The sequence below is a fragment of the Peromyscus leucopus genome, chromosome 22 (assembly GCF_004664715.2).
Source record: "Peromyscus leucopus breed LL Stock chromosome 22, UCI_PerLeu_2.1, whole genome shotgun sequence".
In the NCBI taxonomy this organism is placed as follows: Eukaryota; Metazoa; Chordata; class Mammalia; order Rodentia; family Cricetidae; genus Peromyscus; species Peromyscus leucopus.
Window position 1 is genome coordinate 17,576,268 of NC_051081.1, and position 14,892 is coordinate 17,591,159.

A 14,892-nucleotide genomic window follows, 5' to 3' on the forward strand; every position below is an offset into this window, starting at 1 on the left:
CCACTAAGGGTCATTCCCCAGCACCCAACACAAACTTTAATTAACTTTAAATATGGAAAATTAAATATTTAAGATATTTAGGCAAATGGTAAGAAAACAGCTACTACTTACAATGTAGGAAGCTAAAACTGAACTGAAACACTTCTATAAATAAAAACACAAGCACTGGAAGGAAAAACTTCCTTCTCAAGTGTCCAAGTGCAGTCGAGAAACGAGAAAGGAAGAACAGTGCTCAATACATCATGACGGCTGTGCGGCTTGGTCTGCCACCTGAGGGAACCTCCTCAGGATGGCCCTTCGGTGAGCCTACGGGACATGTTCTGGACTGATGAGGGGGGGAAGGACCCGGGCACTGCGCGTGGTGCTATGCCTGGACAGGGCCCTGGGGCCTATAAGAAAGTCAACTGAGCAATCCAGAGGGAGAGAGCCAGTAAGCAGCCTTCCTCCACAGCTTGCTGTGATCGCTGAGGTGAAATAAACCTCCGGTCATGGTCTTTACCACAGCAGCAAAAAGCAAAGGAAGACAGCTGTTAATTCTCCAGAGTTGATGAGAAACATGAACTGGCTGTAAGGAGGAAGAAGCCCCGGGCTGGCAGGCTAGCTCGGTCAGTACAGGTGACTGAAGAGACGGCTCGGCAGGGAGGACGGCTGTCGACTCCCGCAGAGGACCCTGGGTCAGTCTGGAGCACCCACATCAGGCAACTCAGTCACCTCTAACTCCAGGTCTAGGGGTGTGAAGTCCTCTTCTGGCCTCCTCAGGTACGTGCACACACATGGCACATAGAAAATTCACAGACACACATACACACCTAAATTAAGTAAATAAATCAATTTTAAAACAAGATTTGTACAAACTGTCCTCTGATTTCCACATCCATACTGTGGCATGCGCTCCCCCCCTCCCCAATAAATGTAATACAAAGAAAGAGAAAGAAAGAAACAAACTTTGGGTATTCAGAAGTAACACCTGGAAAAGCCCTAGTATCGGGAAGAAAAGCACAGCAGAGCATCATCTAACACATCATCTTACGGCAGTTAAGAGAGAACACGGGCCCTGAACCTAAGTCTCCTCAGTAACAGGAGTGAAAAGCAGACGTCTCCAAGCAAATAAAACAGCCTGACTAGCAGACTCTAATCAATGGACTTCAAGTCTAAACTCAACAAGTACTGTGTGGAATGGAAATAAAGGCACAGAGCTAAAAGCACTAGCCAGTAATGAAGACATGTAATTTGATATCAGGTGTCTTAAGGGTCTAGTGACTTCTCAGTGCTAAGAAACCAACCAATGGCTCTATACACCAGTTCCCAACCCCAAACTTAGAGATAGATCCCAATCAGTGCAAAAGTGAGCACCACAGAGGCCGAGGACACACCTGTGACCCACATGGTGGACCACAGCAGGAATCTGAAGTCAGCCTAAGTTACCTTGTGGGACTGTTTCACGGAGACAACCGGCAAGGAAGACCCACGAAAGGATCTGGTGGAAGTTCACACACCTGAGACATATGTAATAGGCTAAAACTGCTACTGACAGGATTGGGGGGGGGGTCAGCTACAGTCAGAGCTCGGTGGTACAGAGCTTGCCTCATGTGTGTTTACACACGACCCTGGATGCAACACCCAGCACCGCCAAAACTCCAGAGTTACCACTGCGTAGTGGAAAACCGAAGTCAGGAAACATGCAGGGCGCTCAAGTGTGTGAAGAACTTCTGAAAGCGGACACAGACCAAGCTTAGCAACTTTCTTCTAAATAAGTGATGTTGAAAATAAAGCATAACTGAGAACATTATTCCTTTCTGAACCTGTGGGGTGCAGGTTTAGAGGAGGGAAGTAAAATGCCAGACACATAATAACCTCCAGCCATGCCAGCCCAATACCCCACCGCACACAAATAAACGTCAGACAAGAAAAGGGACTGGGGAAATGGCGCAGTGGTTAAGACTGCTTGCTGCACTGTGTCTTGCTTCAACCGTGTTTGGACGGAGCAGACCCGGGGGCTCCCTTTGTGAGCTTCCAGCTGCCTTTCAGTCTTTCCAGTTGCAGCCTCTGGGACCATCTCCTCACCGCCTTCGGCTCCCAGGACCAGCCAGCACCGTCTCCTCACAGTTAGCTCCACACTGCATATCAGCCATGAGCTCCCAGGTTCATCAGAATTATTCCACCTGAGTGGGGGCTGCAGTGACCGCCTGGTCAACTTGCACCTGCAGGCCTCCCTCACCTACCTCTCTCTGGGCTACTATTCTGACTGGAATGACGTGGCCCTGGAGGGTGTGGGCCACTTCCGTGAACTGGCCGAGGAGAAGGGTGAGGGTAGGGTACCGAACTGCTCAAGATGCAGAACGATCGCAGGGCCACGCTCTTCCAGGATGTGCAGAAGCCATCTCAAGATGAGTGGGGTAGAACCCAGGAGGCCATGGAAGCTGCCTTGGCCCTGGAGAAGAACCTGAGCCAGGCCCTCTTGGGTCTTCATTCCTTGGTTTCTGCTCACACAGATCCTCATCTCTGACTACCAGGAAAACCACTTCCTGGATGAGGAGGTGAAGCTCATCAAGAAGATGAGCAACCACCTGACCATCCTCCGCAGGGGGGCTAGGCCACCGCCATCTCTGAGTACTTCTTTGAGCGGCTCACTCTCAAGCATGACCAGGAGGCGAACTGCAAGGGGCCCCCTCCTCTGCTCTGCAGCAGCCAGCCTCAGGACCTTCACCTGAAACTCTGGGCCAACGAGGCAGCTTTGTAACTGCCCTGGAGCCTCTCCCAAATCTTAGACCAAGTAAAAATAAAGCTTTTTGAAACAGCAAAAATAAATAAATTTTAAAAGGAAAAAAAAGAGTGCTTGCTGCTCTTCCAGAGTTCCCAGTAACCACAGCAAGAGGCTCACAACGACCTGCAACTCTAGCTCCAAGGGATCTGATGTTGTCCTCTGGCTTCCATGGATATCTGCACTCACATACAAATGCACACATGCATATATATAAAAACAATAATAATTATATATAACAGGGTATAAAAATGGTAATGTTTGAAATTAATGAGAGAAACACAACCCAAAAAGATTTTTTAAACATCTTAAGCTCTCCAAACAGCGGAACTACAGGGAGAGGGAAATGCTGGGTTGTGGGGGACCAGCCCCCACCTTTTTCCTCACAGTACTCTTGAGGAGTGATTTAGATAGAAGGATAGAGAAACACAGGACAGCCTCGGGAGGGCCTGGATCCTTATCCCCCAGCCCCTCTGGCTCTTCAGAAGGGCTTTTGCTAGATCAAAGCACACCGCACCTCCAAGTGCAGACCCTTCTTCCGATCACCTGGTAACCACACACATGGTCAAGCAATCCTCTAATGCAGCTCTGCTGGGTAAAGCAAGCTCAGGTCTCACTAGGAAACCTTTGTGGGCCTCCACACTGGGGGAAGCACGAACATTTAATTAGTGACATATCTTCAACAAGTAAAGCAGCACCTTTAGAGGTAACCACTGGGGGCAGGAAGGCAGCTAGCTCAGCAAGTGAAAGTGCTTGTTGTCAGCCTGACTCCCCCAGTCCGAGCTGCAGGACACACATGAACACTGACTCCCTCCAACTGTCCTCCAGTCTCCACTCCACACATACACACACACACACACACACACACACACACACACACACACACACACACACACACAATAAATAATGAACCTTAAAGTATAATATGGAAAAATAAGAATAAAACCAACAAGTTCAGCCAGGTGAGAAGCACCGGAAGTGCCTGGAAGTGCTGGTGGTGGACTGCCACAGGATCAACCTCGACAAGTAGCAGGAAGTGACTTAGAAACTTTCTTCTTACTGGCTAGCTTTCATTGATAGTACCAGAATGTGGTATGCAGGCCACTTGGAGAGAAAAGTCATCAATGAATTTCACCATTAGTGGACACTGCACACTACAATTCCCATCTACAGACAGGAGCTGCCCAATGGTGCTACAGCAGTGTCCTAGTTGGGGTCTCTATTGCTGTGACGAGACACCATGACCAAAAGCAACTCGGGGAGGAAAGGGTTTATTCGGCTTACACTTCCACATCATGTCCATCATTGAAGGAAGTCAGGGCAGGAACCTAGAGTCAGGAGCTGATGCAGAGGCCATGGAAGGATGCTGCTTACTGGCTTGCTCCTTGTGGCTTCCTGAGCCTGATTTCTTAGAGAACCCAGACAGGGGTGGCACCACACACAATAGGCTGGGCCCTCCCCCATCAGTCACTAATTAAGAAAATGCTGTACAGGCTGGTCTACAGCCTGAACTTATGGAGACATTTTCTCAATCAAGGTCCCCTCCTCCCAGATGACTGTAGCTTATGTCAAGTTCACATCAAACCGGCCAGCACAGTCGCATCAAGTTTTATTTTCTAATTGGCTCTCAGGCCTGCTCCACAGGAGGGAATTCCTGTCAGGTACTGTAAACCTGGTCAGAAGCCCATGGCTAGGGAGTCACTAGCCCTAGGTGGGGAAAGATACTAATGTTGTTTTCCTAAATGGAACCGTCAAACTGCCCATTGACTATTTATGCCTTTACCCAGATCAGCGCTGCCTCAACCTTGGCCAGAGAAGTTTGTCTCTGCAGTGGTCAGTAGTTAACTCAGAGACTCATAACTCGTCAAAGAGATGAGACGTATTTATTGAGTGCTCAGGCTAAAATAGGGCATCTCTCTCTCTCTCTCTCTCTCTCTCTCTCTCTCTCTCTCTCTCTCACACACACACACACACACACACACACACACACACACACACACACACTCACTCATGGGAGAATGGCTGGAGAGAACGTAAAGAGTCAGAAGATGGAGGAGTGCTAGAAATGCTTTCTGGACCCAACACAGCCATTGTTCTGTGAGCTCACAGCAGGCAGGTCTGGTGAGCTAAATAAGGTCAAGCCGGTAACATCGCAGCAGGATGCAGGGGCACAGGGAGCTGCCGACAGATGAGGCACTCCTGACAGTCACGGCTACTAGGGAAGGAAGGAAGGAAGGCATTTGTCTTCTCCTGAGGCCACTGGTAGGTTGCCGGTGACGCTCCAGGGATGGTGCCCACTCAGGAGCATGCAAGCAGGAATAACTAGACAGTGCATTATTGACAAAAAGGAAGAAGACGTGACAGGAGACACAGGGGAAGTGGAAAGATTTGGGTTGGATTATGTTCAAGATAAATTGTATATATGGATGAAACTGTCAAAAAAAAATCTTAAAAAATTAATACAATTCACTGAAACACCAATAAAGGAAAAGTGTCTAGTTTTGTGAAAACCAATGCTTTTTGGAATCTTGGCTTAGGATAATTTTGATCTACATTTACTTCAAAGGTAGAGAAAAAAAGATTTATGGAAAGCAGCCACAGAAACACTTAGAAAGCTTGGGGGTGGCGGCACGGTACATTGTGTAAATGATGGATCCTTCATCACGTGAACTCCTAAGAGCACAGCTGGAAAGCCGAGAGGCTTTCAAAGATTAGAAACGAACAACTGAAGAGTCCCCGGAGAACTTCTCAGAGTGGCTCTAAAAACGTAAATTTAAATGCCTAAATTCATTACAAATATCTGTGATGACGGGAAAGGTTAGATCAATCTGCCTTGTAACCTGGGATAAGGTTAGAGTCGTGTCACTTGAAAGGAAGAAAGTGGACACCAGGAAAGCTCCCGAGGAAGCACAGGTTTAAATTAGGAGTGTGACTGTTTAAGACACTATCCCACTACAGACCGTGAGAGCCCGCAGTTACAGTGACGGGGAGGACCTGGGGAGGACCTGCTACCGGACACGGCAGTCCTTCCCCGCCCTGCGGTGCTCATGCGTAAGTGTCCCTCCTCCTCATGGAGGAGGCTGACCCTATAACCACCCCGCTCAGCTCAGGCCAATCACTGTGTCTATTCCTCCATCAACCCCACCCCACCCCACCCCTAGCTCAGGCCAATCACCCGGTCTATTCCTCCACCAACCCCCCCCCGCTCAGCTCAGGCCAATCACCGTGTCTATTCCTCCATCAACCCCTCCACCCCACCCCACCCCCACCCCTAGCTCAGGCCAATCACCCTGCTCTATTCCTCCACCAACCCCGCTCAGCTCAGGCCAATCACCATGTCTACTCCTCACACTACACTCACTGCTTCAAATGGTCTCATCGCGGCAAATGGCAGGGCTCAGGATGTTGGCTCAACTGCTACTGGTAACCATTTTAAGGCCAAAAATGAAACTAACTTTGATTAAATTAAAATCACAGAGTTCAAGAAACTAGGTCTTCCAGAGGGTCTCACTGGTTTTAGCAATTCTAATTAAAAACTATCCTATCTTAGCCATTTTATACTATAATTCCTATTTTATTCTTTCTAGAATATGCTGTCACACCTGCATACACACACACACAAACACAAATATATACATAATCCAATACAATCAAATCAATCAAGATCACATAGGGCAAATTATGAGCTCAAATAAATCTACAGGTACTAAGAGCCAAAGACTAACAATTTCGCCAACCAAATCGTTACCTTGATACCACTAATTTGAGTACATATTTCCTGCATGGTCATTCATGGAAGACCAGCTCCCACATTTATTTACCCCATGGACTCTTGAAGAGCGAGGGATAAGAGATTTAGATAGAAATATAGAGAAGAGAGACAGACAGACAGAAACACAGGGAGCCTCGGGAGGGCCTGGTTCAAAACCCACCAGCCCCTTCTGTCTCTACTAAAGGACTTTTAAAGGAATGCCAAGGGGTGGAGCAAAAGACCTCCCCCAGCACAGCCAAGTGCAGACCATCCCAAACACCTGGTGACCATGCACGTGGTCCAGCCATCCCCTAATACAGCCCTACTGTGTAAAGCAAGCTCAGATCTCACTAGAAACCTTTGTGGGATCCCACAGTCATTTAATCAGAAATTTAGCTTAGGTTTTTATTTTTAAGTTTAGAAAATTTTCAAGCTAGATATTCCTGTAATCCTAGCACTTAAAATGGTAGGACTTGAGTTGGGAGGCCAGCCTTAGTAAAAGGGACACAGTAAGATCCTAACTCTATCTAGTTCCAGACAATCCGATGAACTCTTCTGGTTTCTATGGATACCAGACACACGCACAGTGTACACATACATGCCGGCAAACACACACACATAAAATAAAAATAAATACATCTATTTAAAAAAAGCACTTATGCTTATTTTATGCACAAATTAACCTCACCCCTAAAATAACTTCTCTACAGGAAAAACAGAACCGTTTTCATTTGCCCTTACCCCTTCCATTTTTTGAGACAGTCTTACATTATAGGCCACTCTGAGCCTGAACTCACACAACCCTTTTGACGGTCTCCTGAGAGCTGCGCTTACATGAGCCACCATGACCAACTTTTCCAGTAACTAAAATTCCTTCTGCTTGGGATGAAAATATTGAACCTTCAGAATCATTTATGACACCGTTCTCTTTCAAGTTGGGACAGTGGCTCACTCTTGTAACCCTTGCACCCCTAATCCTCTGAACTGAGGCAGGTGGATACCAAGTGTGCACAGGATGTACACAGTCCACTCACACTCAACAATCACGGCTGCGGCCGACTTTACCTCACTCAAATGATGACTGTTTTAAAAGGGCTGGGCTGGGATGCCACACTCGCCCCCCACTTTAAGGCCCCCTAGGTTTGATCCCCAGAACCGCCTATCAAATCCATCTCTTCCTTGTCTGTCACTTAAATTTACATTGACTAGCTACAAAGTTGCCACACGTAAGCGCCAAAACCAAACTTGTGCTTTTTTACTTTTGTTTCTGGTTATTCTTTCCTTTCCAAAACTATTTTGCTGTGGGGATTAATGTAAACTGCATACCTGATCCATATCCAAAGTTGTTTCTATCATTTCTTGAAATTTTGAAAAATCAGAACGAAGATCAGTAAGAGGAGTCACAAAAACGGCCGTCAACAATGCCTGGTGTCTTCCTAAAACAGAGCAAAAACAAAATAAAGACAACAGCTCATAACCAAATTAAAATACTGACCATCCTTTGACCACAACGCAGACTGTGCAGGTCTCCAAACTTAATTCCACTTTTATGTTTTAACGCAAAATTAACACAATTTATTCCATAGACGGGAAATACTGTGGTAGCACCTAATGCTCCTACTAATACGATGCCTTCCCCGCGTGGCTGCCATCTTTCATAAGCGACGCAGAAACATTCATTATGACTAAATGAACGTTGTTTCTTGCAGATCTAATAAGACAGAGTCAAAGCTATTAAAATAGACCTCTAATTTCCATTTCTAATTTCCATTAACAGCACAGTGTTCCAATCAACAGAGGTTGTATCAAGTCGGGTATTTAAACTGAACTTGGCTACTCAAGAGTCACGCGGGGAATTATGTGAGGAAGGGAAAAGGACCAACAGTAACTTCGAAGAACGCAGAGTTAGAGCTGGACGCCAGCCCCCAAGCTTTCGGCTCTCAGGCTTTCTCCTCTGTAACATCTGTCCGCAGTCCCTTTCCTTGTCAGAACAACGACGCCCAGCCAGAAGACGGGGCGGGAGGAGACCCAGCACCGAGGCTGTGCTCCGCACCCGACTGCTACTAGACGTTACCACTAACTGCTACTCGGGACACAAGGATTTTGTTCTCTCCTCATCACCAATAAATTCTTATTAGGAATTCTGCAAGTGATCCCTGGCACACCGAACTTTATTCCAATCTCAAGAACTCCTGAATGAGAATGATGAAAAGCTATCATGGAGTCATGTTTCATTATTAATCACACAGCCTCTAACACACTGAGGAAACAGTACGTATGTGTGAAACATTTAGACAGACTGTAAACAACACTTTGCCTACATAATGTCTGTGGTGTTACAATGCCTGGCTCTTTATCTCCATTTGGCTTAGAAACTGCTGGTAAAAGGATGAATGGCAGCCAGTCAAAACAGTGATGCTGAGTTACAGAATGATCTTTCCCCGTCTTCATTAATGTTTTCAATGGGATACAGCAGTGTGACCCTGTAATCCCAGCACTTTGGAGAATGACCTTAGCAATGACGAGCCCAGAGGTTTTAGTCCAATGTCCCTCTGCTTTCCATGTTAGGACATGCAGCTGAGGGGACAAACCATCAGCAAAGTTTTATAAAGGGTCAATTCTGACCCTCAGTGCAGATTTATAATTTGTCGAAACTAGACTCTGTTAAAAGCAAATCCCCCGCCACTGGGTATGGTGGCCTGTAATCCCAGCACTCGGGAGGCAGAGGCAGGAGGATCTCTGTGAGCTGGAGACCAGCCTGGGCTACAGAGTGAGTTCCAGGGCAGTCAGGGCTACACAGAGAAATCCTGATTCAGAAAAAAACAAGCCGGGCGGTGGTGGCGCACGCCTTAATCCCAGCACTCGGGAGCGAGCCAGGCGGATCTCTGTGAGTTCGAGGCCAGCCTGGGCTACCGAGGACTCAAAAAAAAAAAAAAAAAAAAAAAAAAAAGAAAAAAAAACAAAAGAACTTTAGTCATCCCTCCAGGCCCTTAGAATGTTCTTAAATGCATTAATTAAGAGGCTGGAGAGATGGAGGGGCAGTTAAGATTGTGTCCTATTCCCACAGAGGACTGGAGTTTAGTTCCAAGGACCCACACTAGGCAGCAAACAACACATTCACTCCATCGCCAGGAGATCCATTGTCTTCTTGTGGCTTCCAAAGGGACACAGACACGGACGGACGGATGGACACACACACACTAAATTTAAATGCACTAATTAGAAGTCCATGCTTCAGTGGGACCAAGTCCTGTGCTCATTGCATGAGTTGGCTGTTTGAAACCTGGAGCTTATGCAGGGACGCTTGGCTCAGTCTGGGAGGAAGAGACTGGACCTGCCTGGACTGAGTCTACCCGGTTGATCGCAGTCCTGGGGGAGGATTTGCCCTGGAGGAGGTGGGAATGGGGGGTAGGCTGGGGGTAAGGAGAGGGTGGGAGGGGGGAGAATAGGGAACCCATGGCTGATATGTAGAACTGAATGGTATTGTAAAATAAAATATATATATAAAATAAAAAGAAAGAAATAGACTGAGATAAAGTTTTATACAGTTACTATATTCTTTTCATCCAAAAACTATCCTTAGAGCTACACCTAAAACAATATATCTGTTATGTTTGATTTCTTATGACATATTTTTCTGCCTTCAAAAAGTTTGCTTTTAGTAAAACCATGACAAAATTTTACTTCCTCTGATGTTTGAGTTGAATAAAACTGTCACCGTGTCTCAATAAAAAAAAAAAAAAAAAAAAGTGCATGCCTCTATAGCAAGGGTTTGTATCTTGATAATTATACTAACAGGATTAGTTTCTTTTGTACCTATTTCATGTGCTTAAAAACACTATTCTGAGGATAGGTTTTATTAGAAGCCAAAAGAGCCGATGGTACAAAACAAAAACAAAGTTATGAACACTAGACACAGGGCAGAAGATGTGGCTTCTATTCCCAGCACCCACACGCCAACTCATCACCATCTATAACTCCAATTGCGGGGGATCTGATGTCCTCTTCTGGTCTGCAGGCTCAGACACACATGTAGGCAGAACACCCATACACATAAAATTAAAAAAAAAAAAAAAAAAAAAAAAAAAACTAGAAGAACCTGGTTTTGGCCAGGCGGTGGCGGTGGTGGCGGCAGCAGCCCACACCTACAGTCTCATCTCTTGAGAGGCAGAGGCAGGAGGATCTCTGGTCTACAGAGTGAGTTCCAGGACAGCCAAGGCTGTTACACAGAGAAACCCTGTCTCAAAACCAAACAAACGCAGGGCGGTGGTGGCGCAGGCCTTTAATCCCAGCACTCGGGAGGCCGAGGCAGGGGGATCTCTGTGAGTTGAGGCCAGCAAAGTGAGTTCCAGGAAAGGGATAAAGCTACACAGGGAAACCCTGTCTCGAAAAAACAAAAACAAACAAACAACAGGCCTCAACTCCAGCCTTATACCATTTCGGGTTGTTTTCTAGGGTTGGTCTGGTTGGACAGGTACTGTGATAGTTTGAATGGAATTGGCCCCAATAAGCTCATAGGGGAGTGGCACTACTAAGAGGTGTGGCCTTGTTGGAGGAAGTGTGGGGGTGAGCTTTGAGGTTTCTTATGCTCAAGATACTGCCCAGTGAGTCAGCTGACTTCCTGTTGCCTTCTGATTAAGATGTAGCCAGCACCACATCTGCCTTGCATGCCGCCATGCTCCCCGCCATGATGATAATGGACTAATCCTCTGAACTATAAGTAGGCACCCCAATCAAATGTTTTCCTTTATAAGAGTTGCTGTGGTCACAGTGTCTCTTCAGAGCAATAGAAACCTGACTAAGACAGGTATCATCCCTTCCAGTTGGGCGGTGGCGACGCACGCCTTTAACCCCAGCACTCAGGAGGCAGAGGCAAGCGGATCTCTGTGAGTTCGAGGCCAGCCTGGTCTGCAGAGCGAGATCCAGAACAGGCACCAAAACTACACAGAGAAACCCTGTCTCCCTTCCCTACCACTCCCAACCGAGTGGGAGTCAACCCAATGGGACCCCAACCGAGACTATGCAGTCACCTTCGCCAGGAGAGATGCTCTTTTGTCAAGCGTGCTGAGAAGCCGCATTACCCTGTTAGAGCCTCCAAATAAACCAGCAAGAGCCACGGCTTACAGAATTAACTGCAAAGTTGCTTTCCATACAGTTGCTGCCCCCTGCTGTCTGCGAATATACCTCACTTTCAGTGTTTTTTCTGAACTAACAGTAAGCCTAGAATTAATCAAAACCAAAACAAAAAAAATCACAAGACAACAAGTCGAATGTAATTTCTAGAAATAATATATGCTAATCTACCTTTTTAAGTCATGAGTTTGCTCTAAAAAGCATTATACTTGCTTTATTTTATTTTTTTACAAGTGAGTCTGTTTTGGAACTGTGAACAAGGAAGTCAAGAACACAACAGAACAAGAGCTCAGCATAGTCTACCAGCTCAGGCTGCACCCATTTGCTGCATTTAGCAGCCGACAGCTAACTTAGCAGGTGTCAGCTTGGTCCTGTGACCAAGGACGGGAGCCAATGGGTGAACAGAGGACGAGAGGAAGCACAGGCTTTCAGAAACTCAAACAAAGAGGAAGACACAGACTGGTACCAAAAAGGGACACAGACTAGACAAAATGATTAACAACACAGCAACGCAAAGCAAATGCTACTCATTTATACAATGGGGAAAATGAAGCACAAAGAGGAGAAACGTGTGTACATGTACGCACAGGTAGGTGCATACACTGCGTTTCCATCCATGAACCACACATGCACATTATACACATTTGTCAAGCCAGGTGACTTTACTCACTAATATTCTATCAATCAACCAGATGGAATTGGTTTATGTTAGAAACTTTTGTTTTTTGAGACAGGGTGTTGTGTGGTCTGGTCTACGTTGACCTTAAACTCACTGAAGGGATCTAGCAGGTCCCCGAGTAGCAAACAGATCTTGCCCTTCCCCCTCCTCTTGCTAAACCCTTAGATTACATTCCGAAAGCTAGTCACCAAGGTCTATCCCCTTATTTGGCCACTTTCTTAAGCCTGATTAATTCCTAAGGCAGATCACTAAGGTTTAACTAGCAAAACATCCAGGTCCACCAATCAAAAATCCCCCTTTGGCTACCCTAATTAAGATACCCCATCAGAACTTAGCAACCCATCTCAGATCATTCTAACAGACATCTCCCCACCCCCGACTTTTCCCCTCTTAAAATTAACTCTTGCAAAGCTATTTGCTGGATTCAGATTCAGTCACCTTGTTTCTTTTTGCCTTGCTTAATAAAGGATCTCTTTGTATTTGGGTGTGGTCTGTGCCTAATCCAGGGTATTTAGGTGTGGTCTGTGCCTACTCCAGGGTCCAGCAGGGAGAACCCCAAGTTCCTTCACTTGCTAGAGTCCAGGACCACACAAAATGCCTGGTCTTCCTGCTTCTACTTCGCAGGGACTGGCTAACGAGCTTACTCCACCGCACCTAGCTAGGAACTTCACTTTGACCCCCACTGTGAGAGTACCAAGACCCTCTGTCCTGTCACGGGATATGCACTAGGAGGTAATTCTACCAAGCCTTAAGCCAGCCTGTTGGCTTGCTATTGAGATAGGATTTTGCTGAATGGCCAGCCTTGGTCTCTGTTGGGGATATTACTTTAAGGTGTGTTACTTTTGTTTATGTTGCATTTGTTTAACTCTATGAAGCTGTGTTACTGTGCTGACTAAAACATCTGATGGTCTAATAAAGAGCTGAACGGCCAATAGCGAGGCAGGAGAAAGGATAGGCAGGGCTGGCAGGCAGAGAGAATACATGGAAGGAGAAATCTGGGAGGAGAGAAGAAGGAACTAGAGACTAAGGAGAGGAGGACATCAGGGGCCAGTCACCCAGCTACACAGCAAGCCACGGAGTAAGAGTAAGATACACAAAAATAAGAAAAGATAAAAGCCCAGAGGCAAAAGCTAAACAGGGTAAGGTAAGTAAAGCTGGCTAGCAACAAGCCAAAATAAGCCTCTGTGTGAAATATTGGGAGCTGAATGGCGGGGCCCCCCAAAAGAGCAAAAGTATCCAACCACAGGTCTCAACCCCAAGCTAGTCCTCCTACCTAGCATCAGGAGGAACTGGGAATACAGGAGGTCTCTGGCAGAGCCAGTTGCAAACCACAACACACACACAGACAGAGCATACACAGCGGCAGGCTACTCGGAGTCGCTGCTGCGCTTCTCAGTGTGTACTAGGACGGCTGACTCGCACACCGCGCGGCAGGAAGGTCTCCTCCGAGTTCTGCAGTAGAGGCTAGTTATCAAACAGGAAAATGCTCCCTGACAGCAAACAAGTGCTTGTTTGGTTTGGTTTTGAGACAAGAACTCTAGCCCAGGCTAGCTCAAACTCAGTAGCTGAAGATGACCTTGAACTTCTGGTCTTCCTGCATCTACCTCCTGAGTGCTGAAATTTGAGGCTTACTTCCGGGAGGGTGCGTTCACCCCCATCTTTCTGCACTGCTGAGGACTGAACCCAAGGTTTTATGCGAGCTAGGTAAGCACTCTACCAATATTCCTGTGCCCAGAAAACATTTCAAAGTCCCTGTAGGACTCCACCTTGTGTTCTGGGGCTCCAAAGACCACGATGCACATCCTGACATTTCAATAATCCTGCAGGACTACAAGGGAAAGGTCCCTGTAACCAACTACAACTGTACATACTGTCCTATGAGTCTTCAGCAATGAAACTGTTGAACTGCCCGCTACTCTGAATGACTAACCCATTAATAAATAATAAAGCCAGGAACACTAACATTGTTCTTTATCTAGGTACTAGATACTCTTATCAAAGTACTAGAAATTGTGTGTACTAGGCAAGTGCTTGACCACTGAACTACATCCGAGTCTATTTTTCACTTCCTTTTCTTGGAGATAGGGTCTTCTTATGTAGCTAGCCCAGGCTGGCTTCAAACTCAAGAGATTCACCTGCCTCACCCTTCAGTGCTGGATCTAAAGGCTTGCACTACCATGCCTGGCTTGCTTCTTTTTGTTTATTTAGGTGGCTGGTTTTTATGAGCAGGGTCTCACTGCATAGCCCTGACTGGCCTGAACTGGCTATGTAGACCAAGCTTGTCTCAAACTTATAGAGATCTGCCTGCCTCTTCTTCCTGAGTGCTTGGGCTATTTATTTATTTAATTAGCTGCAGGGAATCCCACTAAGATGCCCAGGCTGGTTTTGAACTTACTCTGTAACCTAGGTAGGCCTTGTATTTGCTATTTATTCTCATGCCTAAACCACCTAGTAGCTGGGATATAAGACTGAACCAACCTTGGTGAACATTCATTTCTAAGGAGCAAAAGCCATGCTTCTAACCCCCAGTATTGCAATACATACACATGTAATGCTAAGTAGCAAACA

General features: G+C 46.3%; 1 protein-coding gene and 1 pseudogene across 2 annotated transcripts in view; one reads left to right on the forward strand and one right to left on the reverse strand.

Moving 5' to 3' along the window:
* Msh2 (mutS homolog 2) overlaps positions 1–14,892 on the reverse strand; it is a 60,668-nt gene that overhangs the window by 21,142 nt on the left and 24,634 nt on the right. For both annotated transcript variants that reach the window (XM_028892925.2, XM_028892917.2), the window contains exon 8: positions 7,839–7,948. In XM_028892925.2, the coding sequence (XP_028748758.1) occupies positions 7,839–7,948 (110 nt within the window). The remainder of the gene's footprint in view (positions 1–7,838; positions 7,949–14,892) is intronic.
* On the forward strand, positions 2,131–2,775 carry LOC114709232 (annotated as a pseudogene).